This window comes from Solea solea, chromosome 2 (assembly GCF_958295425.1).
Source record: "Solea solea chromosome 2, fSolSol10.1, whole genome shotgun sequence".
Classification (NCBI taxonomy): Eukaryota; Metazoa; Chordata; class Actinopteri; order Pleuronectiformes; family Soleidae; genus Solea; species Solea solea.
The window spans coordinates 18036737-18052154 of record NC_081135.1 but is presented as its reverse complement, the minus strand read 5'-3'; the positions used below and the strand labels follow the sequence as shown (position 1 = coordinate 18052154).

Here is a 15418-nt window from a genome sequence, read left to right as displayed (position 1 = left end):
TGTGTTCTTGTGTAACATGACCAGATGTCCAGGTAAACTTCTCGTTATCAAGGAAAACACCTCTCAGAGTTCAGTGCTGTGGTTGGGACTGAAATGTCATTGACCAATCAGCGCACAGTGACAGTCAGCAAGGTCACAGCATGATCACGGCGGCCTGGCTTTATCAGAACAGGATCTGCCGCACAGGATGAATGAGTATTGCGCCTTTGTTCCTACAAAAAGAATATTCAACATTGAAACAAAAGGCAACTGTTTTCATTAGTAATGAGTGGACAAGGTGAGAGTCACAGTGAAAAGGTTGACATCTGGGTTTATTCATGCAACAGCAGCAAAATGGGATTATCGTCATCACCCCCCTCACAAAAGATTGTCACTGTGGGGACACAATAGATTCCATTGTGGCAGCAAACGCACAATCATACACATTCATGAGAACTGAATTTTTTGTGTGTGAAGGTCAGAGATGGAAGAAATGCAATCAATATCAATACAAATACACAGATCAGATCACATGAGAGCGATCTAAATCTTTTTTTGGAGTTTTAATAATGTCCCATGGCCTCCCTCATGCCTTCACTGATTCAAATGTACACTGTGACCACAACATTTTGACATGCTGCTAGTTTTTATGCGGTGGATATGGCAATTATGAAGAGCAATAGCACTTGTTAACATTCTAGTCATTTGTAAACAAAGAATGGGCTGTAGACACTATATCGATGTTATATTAATATTGTGACATGAGGTATGAGACTAGATATCATCTCAGACTTACATCACCATGTTGTAGTCTGGTATCTGATGTCTTTTCTTCCTTTTAAAGTCTGCTGCAGTACTGACATCGAGGCATTTAGACAAAAATTATTAAAAAAAATTTGTTAAGTTGAGCAAAATATTGATTAAAAATACATGGAATTGGCATAAAACTGTCAGCAAACAATTTATTCTTGAATTAAGCCTAATTATTTGTGCTAGAGCAGGATTTGTCAGTATTTATTTCATGTTATGTTTAGTAGGGTTAGCATTAAAAAGCTATAATTTAATGCAACATAACGCATACCTCTAAAAAGTTTTCATAGGTTCTGAAAAACAGCCTGTGACCAGCTTTATCAAGACATATTGCATATATAAAGACATAAATAACAAGAATTACAAGCCAGATAACAGAGTCCGACTACAGCAATCACTCTTCAACAGGTAGTGCTGTCTTTGAAACCATAGGCAGCATTTGCCAAACATCATGCACACTGACCACAAAACCTCAAACTATACCAGTATTAAAACAACTGGAACTTTCACATGTGTAATTAAAGATATAAACACTGTCTCTGTTTCACTGACAAAGTGCCAGTGTAGAAAACTGTAAAACAAAATTCAAAACTGCAAAACAATACACCTGCAAACCTAAATGCATCATTAATGTAAATCACTTAAGGAAATTATACACATGTGTTTGTGTGTTTTTTTTCTGCTGTGATATGAAAATAAAGACAGAAAATATCCCCTCCTATGAAGCACTTGATAAGCAGTAGCCTTGACCCTAAAAATCACTGAGTGCACATTAAAAGAAACCATACGGTGCATAAACTTAGCTTGAAGAGGTGAAGTTATTCCCAGTCAGTGTCCCAGTACTGTTGTTTTTGGAAGGTTTTGCCAAAGGCCCAAAATACAATCCAACAGAATTGAGCTTCCGGTGCAATGACTAAATGTGTCCACTGAAGAAGTCCAAAAATGCTAATAACAGCTAAAGAGCACAAACTACACAGCTGTTGACCTGTCATTTGCCAGTGGGAGGCAGCACATTAGCAGCAACCTCACATGTCACATGCAAGCGGGTTGTGGTCGATACTTTTATTTTTTCTTAAAAACAAAAACAAGAATAAAGACAATAAACAACATCTTGTTTAGGCTATAGAATCCATACTCTATACAGTTGTTCAAATTCTGCCGCCAAACAACACTTACCTGCGTAGTTCAGGAACGTCTGTCTGTCTGTCTGTGTGTTAACGGCATGACTGTCTGCATAACCGGTTAATTGATAGGCGTCTAACTTATCAGGTGACTTACGAAGGACACCAGTGTGTGCAATGCCAACTTTAACATTTTTTGGATAGTTATGTCAAGATATATAAGTAGAAATGTGACTAATATGTAACCTGTAAGTTACTCTGGTATGGGTTTTGGTTGACTGACCATTTGTTATGTCCTTCGGCATGCTGTTGGTATTGGCTCCTCCAGCTGCCACTCTGCATTGCCAACCAATCAGCTGCTGTACCTGTACCGGCAACTTCCCCCTGCTTTGAACACACCCCTTCACTTTGGGAATTGCCCAAATATCAATTATTCCAAACCAACCAAACCACAGTTGTTCCACTGAATGCACTCAAATTCCTCATGCCTGGCATTAAGTGGGTCATGTTTCTGATGAGGAGACCAATAGGATGGTGAGCTAATGGAGGGGAAAAAGGGTTAACCCCAAACAGGCCTCAAACCTGATTTCCTCATAAGGACTTTTGAGCTGCATTCCACTGAAATCAGAACTCGGAATTTGGAGCTGGGAGTGATGTCAGGTCAGAGTTCACCACATTCCACAAATTGGAACAATAGACATAAACGTATTGTTAGCAATGACCAGTCCATGACAACCTTTACGGTATTTGACAGACACAAACAGCATAGAAACATGTTTACGAATAAAATGAAACGGTTCTATGTGTATGACTTTTCTACTGGTAAACAAATATGACACAAGCACTATTAATGGTAAAAAATGTTTGTGTGGGGGGAGCCATCATCCTAACTCAGGGTATGAGGTTGTCCCGAGTTTTCTACTTGGAAATCCCAGTTAAGGGGACGTCTCTGTTGGGATTCCGAGTTCTGATTACAAATGTAACACAGCATTGATCTGGGCGATAGGATGTTATTTGTCAACAAATAACACTTTAAACAAACATACTTATGGGTAATTTACTGAAATAAATAAAACCTCATAAATGTTACTCATTGTACCTGTATTACTATAGAGGTAGTGAGCAGCAAATAAATGTAAGTCAATGTCCTCTGATGTCATGGAGAACAGACTGTGTATAGGGTGTTGTGTGTCTCATATCATTGAGCAACTCAAAATAAAGCTTCTAAAAACACATTTATTTCTCCCACAGGACAAAGGCTCATCTTTTTGCAGTATTTACAATATACAGTACCATTTAATATCTGTACAGTTCCCTTAGGATGCCCAGAAATACAGTCATACCGCAAAGTGGTCAAACAAAGAGGAAAGAAAAGATTAGTTCCTGGCACAGGTGCCACTTCAGACTAAAAACACCATGTTTAGCCTGTGTCAGGGAAAGAAATTCAATGAAAACAAATTCATAAAAATATTAAATAACATAGGAGAGGTTATGAAATGCATGGTTCAAGTTAAGTTCATAGTTTTTCGTAGCATTTATGTACCACTAGAAAACATCCTGATAAATGATTGTAAACAGAGAGAGGATAGCTCTCTCTAGTTATCCACAAGTGGATGATGAATGTTGAAGTGATGAAAGTGTGTGATTTCCTCATATTCTTGCTTGGTGCTCAAGGAATGTTATTGTGGAATAGATAGTTCAGCATTACATCCCAGTGATTCCTGTCTTACAAAAAGGGTTGTAATAACATCCTGCTGAGAGCAAACACAGATGCATCCATCTCAATGCATCGTGTGCCCTCACATACACAGTCTGTCTCTTTACAAGGTTTCAGCTGGAGGCAGCCTCACAGGTTGGTCTCATCCCATGTTGGGTCATTCATGCTCTTTAAAACCCTCCGCACAACCTTTTCTAGATCCTTCCGTGCTCTGTGCTCCTCCTCCAGTGATCTCTTCACCTTCTTGTTGTCCTGTTGGGGGGAAACAATCATGGTGAAACAGATTTGGAGGAAGATATTTGCAGTCAAAATGTTTGATCAACTCAGATACTTTGTCACTTGAAGTCATAAGCCATGTTTCCAAGTGGATTGGTTTGGTACTGTATGGTATATATTGTTTTGTGTTACCATTAGGAATAGTACCAAAATAACCAGCCCCAGACGTTCCATTTTTGCTGGTGGATGTCCTCCATTGTTGTCTGCTGTGTCACATTCAATATTGTCATTTGTTGTTATTGCACCGGTACATCTCACTACATATCTCGCTGATACAACCAGCAGACACCGCCCACACCCCGCCTACCAGGTAAAGGTACCTTTCTCAGTCAAAACACAAGGCTGTCCCACGGCTTTCCCATTCCAAACTATATCGTACTGCACTAAACCATACCGTACCATGATGGAAACACAGCAATACAGTACATAGAAGGAATCATAAAACATCCCAAATATTTACCTGTTTTATCTCCTGAACCTCGTCTCTCAGGGCATACACCACATCCACAAGGCTCCTTTAAGACAACACGGGTCAGCACAGCAGTATTAAACACAAACTGGTGAACTTCTTGTTGTGAGGCCCTAACCCACTGTGTGGTTCAAAAATAAGGTTTTTAACATGTTCCTAATGTCTGTGCCTTAAATGACATGTCACTGAACTGCGAAGAACTGGGCTTTGCACCTTTGTGCAGGTTATGAGAGTAGACTAGGGCTGGGTATCGAACTTCCTTTGTATCACCCAATATTGAAAATGCATTGTCATTTGTACATTTCCATACCTAAGGAGTTCATATCATCATCATCAGTGAGCCAAGCATGAAGCACACTACTGAACTGAGATCTAACTACTAGTGATTGGCTATCTCCAGGCATGACGGAAGTTACAAACAAAGCTAGCTATTCAAAAACAAAAAATCAGTAGTTCTCGAATGTCTAAAATAACGATTTTGCTGCCTACTTCTTATGTGTGTGTAGTGTTGTGAAGCAATTTCGTGTTTCCCGCCAGACACGAGGCTGTGGAAGACCTCCAGGTCAGCAGCCCTGATCTTGAAAAGCTGATATTCAGACGGTAAGAGAGTGAAGACAGCCCCCAATCTTTCCACAACAAGCCATTTAATGATCACAATGACTCTGATGCTTTTAAATTGGGGTAAAAAATAAAAATAAAATTGGTATCAAAAAAAGGATTTCCCAGTAATTGATATCAATACCGTATTGAAATGTTTTAATCAATAACCAGCCCTAAAAGTGGACTTAAATTATGAAAAACAATTATTTTAGACACCTACTTCTCTTCCACTGCACTTTGTCCATTACGATTGGGATCCTCCACAAGCACTTTCTCCATACCAGGGATGATCATGTGAAGTCCCGTTTCCGTTAACGGTCCTGTTTCAAAACAGAAGAGCACTCAGCACTTACTGCACTTTGTTTTTTTCTAACCTTCATCACTACATTACCATCTTCCTGTTATGAAATATACAACACAGTTGTTGGTAGTAGTAGTAGTGTGTTAGTCATGCACAGAGGAAATCAGATGGTAAAGTGAAAGGAAACGAGAGGCTGTGATGATATCCGGTAGAGAAAAAAACCCACTTCATTCATTCATTCATTCATTCACAATATAATTCTGCAGAACTCCATCACACACACACCATCATACCTAACAAATCACCACAATGCCAGTGCCTACGAAATGACAGATTTATTCAAAACGCATAATACAGTGTTTGGGACTTGAACACTTCAGGAGTGTAGAACAAAAGCACTGAAGGCGCCGTTTGCAGATAAGACATGGTCACATGTGTGAACTGAGCACAGCGTTGGAGCACACACAGAGGACATTTTGTCAAAGACAGTCTCGTTACCCTGCCTGTCCCACAGTTTGACTCACGTTTCTTAAATCACAGAATACACCTGTCACAAAGTATAGCACAAGATGTAGGGACAGTGATACTCTTTTAGCTCAAATACTCATAGAAGGTAGGTTGGATATTTTCCTATTTTCCTTGTTCCACGATGACTAGTATTTACAGAAAGGGAATGTGCTCTTCATATTTCAAGTCCACTCTGACAGTATTCTGAGGTTGACAGAGTAGTTCACATAAAAATATTCACATATTTCCAAAGCCTCTCTCTCATTTTTATTGATTTTCTTTTTTTTTTTACCCTCAGTCCTTTTACTGAAGGTAAGCATTTACACTACGAATGAGCATTTACTTTACAGTAACACTGAATACTTAAATCTACCTTTAGGGACTATATCATACACACTCTAGGTAGACGACAAACAGTACAGAATTTAACAGATTCTAACCCCACCCACCCACTGACCCCTCTACATGATTGTGCAAAATAATTCAAATACATGACAATTTCAGAGTCAACTTTGATACAGACGAATAAAATGTAAAAAAAAAGGAAGAGATGAATCACCCAGGGATCATTTTTGTAAACATTGACATACAGAAAACCAAATACATTAAATAAAAAAAATGCCTGTGTACAAAAAAATTCAAAAAAACAAATAAATTCAGAAACTTTAAATTGCAGTGTACCATAGACCGACATATTCCACATGTCACTCGCGTTGCTCACTATAGGAGGAGGATAGACTCTTAGTGGATGCCAAACTGTACTTTTAATACCATTACTGGAAAAATACTTCTTCATAAAAATAGTTATTAATGCAAGATAGTGTAGAAAACCTCGCAAGCCAGACAACACAAAGGCAATGTCTGGATTATGAGGCTAGAAGCGTAGGTGTTTGTGTGACACCAGGAGTCATTGTTTTTGACATTATGCTAACCATGTCAAAGTGTCAGAGTCAAGAAGCAGCTCCACTGATAAATAGTTAAACTTCTGGTTAAAAACACTTTTTCAGCTTCTTCCCAAGGGCTAAAGAGGTCATCAGATACCACTCTAATGTCTGTATGCTAACAACAAGGCTAGAGGCAGAAGCATTTAGCTTAGCTTAGTTTAGCATCAAGACTTTGCTAAAATGTTCCCATAACTCAAAGTTTAGATCATGAGATTTATGGAACAGTGTGTAGGGTTTAGTGACATCTAGGGATACTGCAAACAACTGAATATTTTTTTTCCATAATGCTAACCATCCAAGAACATACTTTGCACACGAGAGTTTCACTCACGCTGGCTTTATGGGATTGATTTGATCAAAGTTTCTCTTCCGAGATGCACACATTAAAGGCCTGTACATGCTCCATAAGAACAGAGAAATGTGTTGTTGTTCTTCTTGAGATGGATTTAGACCACCTCAAGAAGAACAAGAGGATTACTATTGCAACAACACATCATCAGTAGGGTCAAACTAACCTGTCTCACGACAGTCTAACCTAGAACAAAGTCAGTTGTGGCCAGGACATTTCATACTTCACGAGAAACTCAAGTGCAGAAAGAACTCCTAGGAAGTTCTCATAGGGAATGATAACATTTCCGCATTAACCACGCCCACTTCAAAAAGGTTCTGCCTAGATGATGTGTCAAGAACAAGCTGCAAGAACTCCCAAAGCAGTTAGGAGATTCAACAAATGTCTCTGTTCTTGCGGAGTATGTACAGGTCTTTAATCTGAATGTGTGTTTTTGATGACGTGACATTAAAAAATGTTAATATGTGTAAATCTGGGATTGTTAACAAAAAACAACTCTAATCTTCAAACTGTCTGATAGACATGTGCAAGTCTTTATCCAGGGTTTTATTTCCTTTGTCTTCTTCAGTTTTGTGTTTTAGATCCAGCTCATTAGCTCTGGAAACTCCACCTGTCTCTTAAGCGTTTTATTCACTTAAACATGTCATGCTTGGTGTGAATAGTGAGGGAAAATAGCCTCCATATTATTCACAATTCCGTGCTCATCTTCATTCATTCATGTCAATGAACACCAAAAGCCCTCCCTAGACCAGTATTTGTCCCTTCTGTGCTACTGTACAAATTCCCTTTGAGGAGAATTCACACTATTGTGTAATATAAAGAAATCATATTGCAAGTGATAATAAATGAAGAAAAACATTTGGATTTGTGTTGCTAGATCCCCATAAATCCTACACACTGCATGAGTATAGATCCAGACTGAAAGAACAGACATGAGAGCAGTATCTTCACCTCTAACTCAGGAAAAGCTATTCCACAAACATCAATGTTCCCAACATGTCAAACTATTCCTTTAACTATTCCAGGACTGTAGCTGTGTATGGTTGTAGTTTACCATGTATTAGTATCTGCCTGGTTCTGTGTGAGAAGCTTTTATTTTTATTAATAAAGTAACTAGTGAGGTTGATACAAGATGATATACTGGAAATCTAACCCTGTGTTTGGTTTAAAGGATGATGCTTCGGAGACTAGACAACACAGTTACTTAAAAAAAGAGTCACACTTCACTTTAGTGTTGATATCTGGTCATGAAGATAGTTTGTACGGTCATTCCGCCTCCAAACGTGTACAGTTATTTCAAAATGGAATTTCTTCCACTTCTTTTACTTTTAAACATTCATTGCTTCCCAAAACTGCAGATAATTATCCAGTTTAAGAGAACATTGTTCTCTAAAGAAGAACTACAGGTTTTTCAAATCAGTCTAGAAAACTGCATCAGAGCAGAATATCTCTCCTAGACGTTATAAATAATGTCAGATAAATAAATCCAAAAGGCCAGGCACTATGACAAGTATGTTTTAAAATAAAACTTTTGTAATGTGAGTGAATAGGACCCTGAAATTCACAAATGTCAATCCATAAGCTTTTATCCAGTTTGTAAAAAAGCTTGACACTAGATTTGGGAGTGGAGTATGTGTGATGATCTCCCCTTTCTGTAGCAGCTACAACAAAGACTGACTGAAGTCGGCAAGAACATCAATGATTCAGCAGTGGTCAGGTTGAGTGTTACTCTGCTTAGGGCTGGGAACATGAATGAAACTGGAAAATTATGAAAACAGCAATAATATAAAATGCTAATAATTTGGATATTACATTTGCATGCTGCTATATTATCAGGCAGCAGGGGCACGTGTGCCTCAACCTGTGTGTATGTGTGTGTGCGCACACGCATGTGTCACACCTGTGCTATGTTTGAGCATACATACTCTAAAATCACATACTGGAGAGAAGTAGTACATGGTAAATAGAATACACTCGTTCCTGAATTGCATCTGAATATCAGACAGGAAAAGCTCAGTCCCCATCTCTCCCTCCCCCATAATATTCCACTCTGACTTCCCTTTACTCTCTGCTGCGAGAGTGCACCGTGTTTATGGTCAGACAAGGGGAGTGGTCACATTCAAGATAAATGAACACAAAGTACCTAACACTTACTGCATGACAGCTACAGAAAGAGAGGAGGCACAAAAAAGGGGAAAGTGGCAAAGGCAATAGGGAGATGCGTCGAACATCGTCAAACAAACCGTCGAAAAAATAAATAAAACCAAATAATTTAACAAAAAAAAAATAACTAATAGAAAATAGAAAATAAATAAATAAATTAAAATCTAATTTCCTTGAAGGTAAAAGAGGTAAATGTGCTGTATGTTACATTACAGCACGGCAATGCAGCAATCTTCAGTTCTGGTGAGAGATGCAGCTCTTGCGCGGCACCGAGCCCATCCTGTAACTGTGGGTGGTCCAGATGGAGTCATAGTCAGAGTCCTCCGAAAGGTCAGAGGACAGTTCTGGCCGCGAGACGCTGCTACGGCGGCCCGACGAGTCCGCACAGGACCGGTCAGCGTCGGCCAGGACGTGGTTGTGCATCAGGTCAGTGCCCTGCCAGGCTGCATGAGGCGGGCCGAGATGAATGTAAGATGTCAAGGGAAGAAATGGGTGGGGGCGAAGGAAGAGGAGGAATGGCGGTGCAGACGCAACATACGCAACAAATGGTAAAAATCATAAAAAACCAACGGCGTGGAGGTTGAGATGACGAAGCAAATCAGGATATATGGTGAAAATTATAGAACATTGTGAAGAAAAAAATATGTAAAAAAAAAAAAAAGAGGGATGATGAACAACAGCAAAGAGTGGAGGAGAGACAGAAAGAAGAAAAGATACTGTTAAGAATGATCAGTTCAGAATACCAGTGTTTAGTGTAACTAAACCCCCTCTTCTGCAGCTAACTCCATCCAATGCCATATTTTTTTTAAATGCCAAAGAAGTGGGCTGAGAGCTTAGTGAGAGAGTGGAGCAGTGAGAGGGCGTGGTCTGGCTGCAGAATCTAACACCAAGTTGTAGCTGTCTAACACGGTACTGCTCACATCGTGCCTCACATGGCGCAGAGAAAGGTGACAGAGCAACAGCACCATCGTTTTAAAAAAAGGGGGGAGGGGTCTGGGTCAATGGGCCTCAGGCTGATGAGACAAGAGAGTGATGAAGTGATGAGTGGACCAGTGATGCAAGCATGGACTAAAATAGTCAATGGTCAAATCTGAATGCAGTAGTTCCATGTGTAATTACATGTAACATGTATCATTTCCATACTTTACACTAAACATTACTAGATACCTATATACACTGGGTTTCACCTAAAAACAGGTGGTTTGGGGGTTTAGTTACACTTTAAAAGAAAGACAAGGAGTCACAGAAATGGAGATTTAGTATTAACATTGACAGCAAGCTGCCGTGTGAGCCTTTCTCTCTGTGTACATGCACAAGCATGAGTAAGATTGTGTGTTTTCTTACTGGAGTTCAGAGTCTGCCTGGTTTTGGCACTGGTGCAGTACGCCTCAATGACTTTGAGAATCTGGGCATCTTCTTCCAGAGCAGCTGTACCTGAGAGCGGGAGGTGCATGAGCAAAAAAAAAAAATTAAATTACAACTACCACTCACTGAACAGAAACACAGCTCAACAGTGTGTATTCCTCTTTGTCTTAACCCCAATAATGCAGTCACTGGATCAAACTAAGTTTGAAATTCTTGATATTTTAAGTTTCCTCACTGAATATCAAAGATAAACACTGGTATTACTTAAGTAGTTAAGTAATTTAAGTATTTCTATTGATCTAAAAGTTCATTTGGCTGGTCCTGATAGAGAGTCACTGAAGATTGTCACAGTGTTGCTAGCCACTCACATAGTGCAAGGTAAAAAAAAAAAAAACACAAATAGTGGTTTCTGGAACTGTTAATGTCAAGGTATTCATTTAAACTAAACAAGATATTCCAAATGACGTATAACGATGAATAATAGAAAAGAAAAAACTTAAAACATACTCTTCCTCAAAGCAAATTCCTCCTCCGACTGTTTTCTCTCAGGCTTTCGTTTGGGAAGGAGTTTCTTCACACTCTTAGGACTTTTACTAAGATCCTGTAAATGACAGATATTATTGTTTCTTTATTTTTCTCTTTCTTTAAACATGTAAAAAAAAAATACAAACACACACTTAGATGTCCCAAAAGTATGGCCCTGCTCACCTCCTTATAGCAGAGGGCGGCAGAGGGCCGTAGTGGGGGTGCGGGTCGTAAGCAGCTTAGGCTCCAGGGTTTTGGGGTGTTGGGTGGTTCCAGTGGACCCCACATCATGGTGCTGAGGGATGTTCCATGGGAGGAGGGGTGAGGCAAGGTGTGGTAGGTGGGGGCCACGGTCATGGCCCTGCTCTCGGCATGACGGGATGGAGTTAGGGGGTGAGATGGGAGCTGAGAGATAAAAACAAGCCTGTTTATTACATGATGGACAGTTCTGCACCTACAGTGATTAACAATGGTTTTTAGAAACCCAAAAACATGTAAACAAACCAAAAGCATCTTTGTTCTGTGCAGCAGGACACATACGAAGACTAGATAAATTACAATCTGGACAGGACACCAGCATATCACAGAGGATACATCCATGAGCCAATTTTAGGTTTTGAAAAACATTTTAATTCAGCTTCACATCCTTCTGCCTTCCACATTACCCCAGTGTTTTATTAGAGGACTGAAAATGCTGCTGGCTCAGTTTTTGTTTGAAAACTCAGAGGAAGCATCTCAGTCTGTAGAGGCAGAAACAGAGACATTTGAAAACAATGACTGAGTTATCTTCCTGTATGTTTTTATCGACCAGACCTCAAATTAACTGCTAAAAGAAAAGCTCAGTTTCAACCTTAGGCATGGTTCATTTTTAATGCTTTTCCAGCACCTTGCAGCAGCGGGAGATTACAATGAATATATATGCTCTCAAAAAAAGATTTAATTTCTATCACATTAAAAGAGCAGAAATGTTGCTATAAACAAGCAAAAGAAATACGTGTATATTTATTTTTATTTTTACCTAATTTATTTATTTAGTTATCAGTTAACTGTTTATTACTTGGTTATTCAACTGTTTGTTCAACTTGAATTCAGACATTTTAGATGATTGCCAGGCATTATATTATGATTTTATGGTTGACACTGTAAAATCTGTGTGAAATCACAATATATATGTTGGTTTTTCAGGGTTAAGTCCTGGTTTTAGGGTTAGGGTTAGAATGCAGTTTAGGTTAGGGTTAGGGTTACACTTAGTTGTGATGGTTTGTGTGTATGGGATTGTTAGCTGCTGACCGTGTGGCAGGGAACAGTGAGGGGTTTGTGGCTGGGTGCTGTAGCTGTGGTGTGTTTGATCTGTCTGGTCAGGTGTTCCACCCAGTCATGCAGGTCCTGCTGGTTGTTGCACGCCACATGGAGACGGTCAAACAGGGGGCCTGAGCAGGACAGAGACAATTTTGATGAAGATGCTGTAAATAAATAAATAAATCAAAGTCTGCTTCTACCTTATGTCATGTTGTCTCACCATTGAGCTCAAAAGCATTTTTGTGGGCTTCACAGTCATCTAGTTTGTTCACGGTCATACTGGTCAGAGGCAGTTTTCCCTGCAGAGAGAAATCATCACATCAGACACAAGACTTCAGAAAAATGAAGCTTCATCCACCATATTATGTCCAAACCTCAAGTCCGAGTGTAAATAAAGTCCTAATTTCTGACCTGGAATATGAAGCCACTCATCCTGGGGCTGGCAGACAACATGAGGAGCACATGAGGGAAGAGCATGAGGTAACGCTCATTCTTCTCCTGAACGACAGGAGGAAGATCAGGACAGAGAGGTAAAAGTGAAGAGAGTGAATACAAGGAGATTGGTGTATGAGACAATGTGTAATTTACTCACAATAGGTTACTAGGTTCAATTTAAAAGCTGTAGTGTGTAACTTTTGGTTTTCGCAAACAGATCTAAAAATAGGTTATGTGAAACAATACTATCAGACCTGACAGAGGGACTGTTTGTGTGTTTACAGCTGCATGGGGCAGTAGAATCCACTTCTTTTGTTGTTGCTCCTTTGTTTTTTTATTCATACTCCAACCTGTTTACATGCGTCTTGCAATGCTAGTGCTGTTGTCTCCGTGTGTCATGGCATAAAACAACTCACTTTCTGTCAACAAAGCAGGAACCAAGTAATAAACTGAATAACCTTTGCCCCATGTGTCTCCTTCCAAGTGTAAAGGAAAATCTAGTGTGTCCATCAGATGGCAGAAAAACACAAAAGGGGGGCGGTTAAGAGAAAAAAACTGCTTTGTGTCTTTTAGTCTATTTTATTATGTTGTTTTATCTATCAACTGGTTTTGAGTGTCCCATTAACCTCTGCAGGATTTTGGCCTGTGAGTACCCACAGGAAACCCACACAACTCAACACAGAAAGGCCCTCGGTTGAACCGGGATTCGAACCGACAACATTCTAGCTGTGAGGCAACAGTGCTAGCCACTACGTCGTTGTATCACCAACTGCCATGTTATAATTATTATTAGTGGACTACCATGTTGTCAGCCTGCCCTTTTCTGTAACAGGGAGATCATCTGAGAGGAAATCATAACTATACACTGAACACCGACCTTAACAGTGGTCATTTAAAATGATGGAGGTGTACCTACTACCAGATTAACAGTTACATCTTGATTGCTATTGATTGGTAAACAAACATGAGCTCTCGTCAGATATCAAGTGCTTGATAAAAATACTAATATATGATGCATTTAACTACTTAATACATTTATTGAGCAAAGAATGTGTGATTTATGAATTGTGATATTGATTATTATTTGTAGGGAACAGTCAACAGTCAACAGCAAAGTGAAGTGCAGGAGAAATGGGTGAATGATGCGTGTACCTCAGAGCCAGGACTTTGGACTAAGACCTGACTCATGTAGAGCACAGAGCCCAGGGTCTTGATGTCATCCCCCTCCCACAGCCGGATGGTCTCAGTGAGAATCTGCAGCTCCAGCTCCTTGCGCTTCCGCACCTCCTGGCACTGAGCCTGACAAAATGGGAAAAGACATCGGTTAAGAAGTAAGCTATTAATTAATGCCCTATAAAGTGTGGTTACAGGCTACGTCTGACAAGACAGGAAGTATTTCCGGCTTACAGAGAGATTCTTGAAAGACGCCATGCACTTCTGAATGTCTGGCCTGTCGGGAGAAGACTCCTGAAAGAAAACAATCATTTTGGTTAATAAAAAACATCACAGCCACATCACATCCTATCCAGATAAATATAAATGACACACACCTCCATGTGCCTCTCCAGTTCTTTGAGTAAGTTGGGGTATTTGTCAATTCTCATGAAGGGTTTACTGAGGCCTGTGGTCAGAGTGAGGATCCCTGGAGTGACTGCACCTCTCCCCTCCATGAACTCCCCCAACACCTCACTGCACAAGGAGGGAAACAAAGAGACACAATGAATAATGAATGTAGGTTATCATGCTACCTTGATGCCCTTCAATGAATTTGATTATGTTGTCTACATCATGAATAATTTCCTGGTAGGTTTCAAAGTCAACACACGTTGGCAGCAGCTACCTGAACTATTTTCCCTCTACTTTTCCTTATTATTTATCCTTCACTGGTTTCAAATATCTTTAAGGTTAGACAACACTAATTGGCCAAATGGCATTTACAGGGCAGATGAGAAGCCCAATGTAACATATTTTAAATGTCTTTTTGTCTGACTTACAGTCTGAAAACTAAATGTACTCAGTCTGTAAGTCTATAACAGAGGTCACTAACAGACGGACCGCGGTCTGAGTCCGGACCCAGACGCCTTCTATATGGACCTGGACCGACAGTCAATAAATTATTTAAGTATTTTAAATGTTGACGGGCGCTTCAATTTTGACCAGCGCAGCTTCTCTAGACTTTACGGTACCGGTTTAGCGTCAGGAAATCCACTGACCAATTGCATTCATGTTAAGTTATCCCACGTGATGCCATTAAAGCCAATCAAATGTCTGTATTCCGTGAACATTGCGACCCTGAATACAGACAGATGAAGGAGGTGCGAAGCGAGTGACAGACGGAGAGACGAGTGAGCGACACAGCGGGAGACGAGTGAGCCAGAGAAAAATAACGAAACATGGCACTTTCTAAGATGAGTGGACAGCGAAAACTTTCACCCCTGAATGGACAGACTCATTCATGTTCATTCTTCCCTCTGGAAGCACAGAACCAGTCCGTCTCATATGCTCAGAGACTGTGGCAACGTGAAACTGAGACAAAGCACAAAGTTTTTGACCAAACA

General features: G+C 39.9%; 1 protein-coding gene across 2 annotated transcripts in view; it reads right to left on the bottom strand.

Annotated features, from left to right (window-relative positions):
• Positions 1 to 3126: 3126 nt before the first annotated feature.
• Positions 3127 to 15418, bottom strand: part of arhgef7a (Rho guanine nucleotide exchange factor (GEF) 7a) — a 31392-nt gene continuing 19100 nt past the window's right edge. The window contains exons 10-21 of one of the 2 annotated variants that reach the window (XM_058618153.1): positions 14411 to 14549; positions 14268 to 14327; positions 14013 to 14159; positions 12837 to 12923; positions 12646 to 12724; positions 12417 to 12556; positions 11310 to 11531; positions 11109 to 11202; positions 10581 to 10670; positions 5193 to 5292; positions 4364 to 4418; positions 3127 to 3879 (exon numbers count right to left, since the gene is read on the bottom strand). In XM_058618153.1, the coding sequence (XP_058474136.1) occupies positions 3757 to 3879; positions 4364 to 4418; positions 5193 to 5292; positions 10581 to 10670; positions 11109 to 11202; positions 11310 to 11531; positions 12417 to 12556; positions 12646 to 12724; positions 12837 to 12923; positions 14013 to 14159; positions 14268 to 14327; positions 14411 to 14549 (1336 nt within the window). In that variant the 3' untranslated portion in view covers positions 3127 to 3756. Of the gene's footprint in view, positions 3880 to 4363; positions 4419 to 5192; positions 5293 to 9168; positions 9680 to 10580; positions 10671 to 11108; positions 11203 to 11309; positions 11532 to 12416; positions 12557 to 12645; positions 12725 to 12836; positions 12924 to 14012; positions 14160 to 14267; positions 14328 to 14410; positions 14550 to 15418 lie in introns of those variants that run through there. The other variant, XM_058618162.1, reaches the window with a different exon arrangement.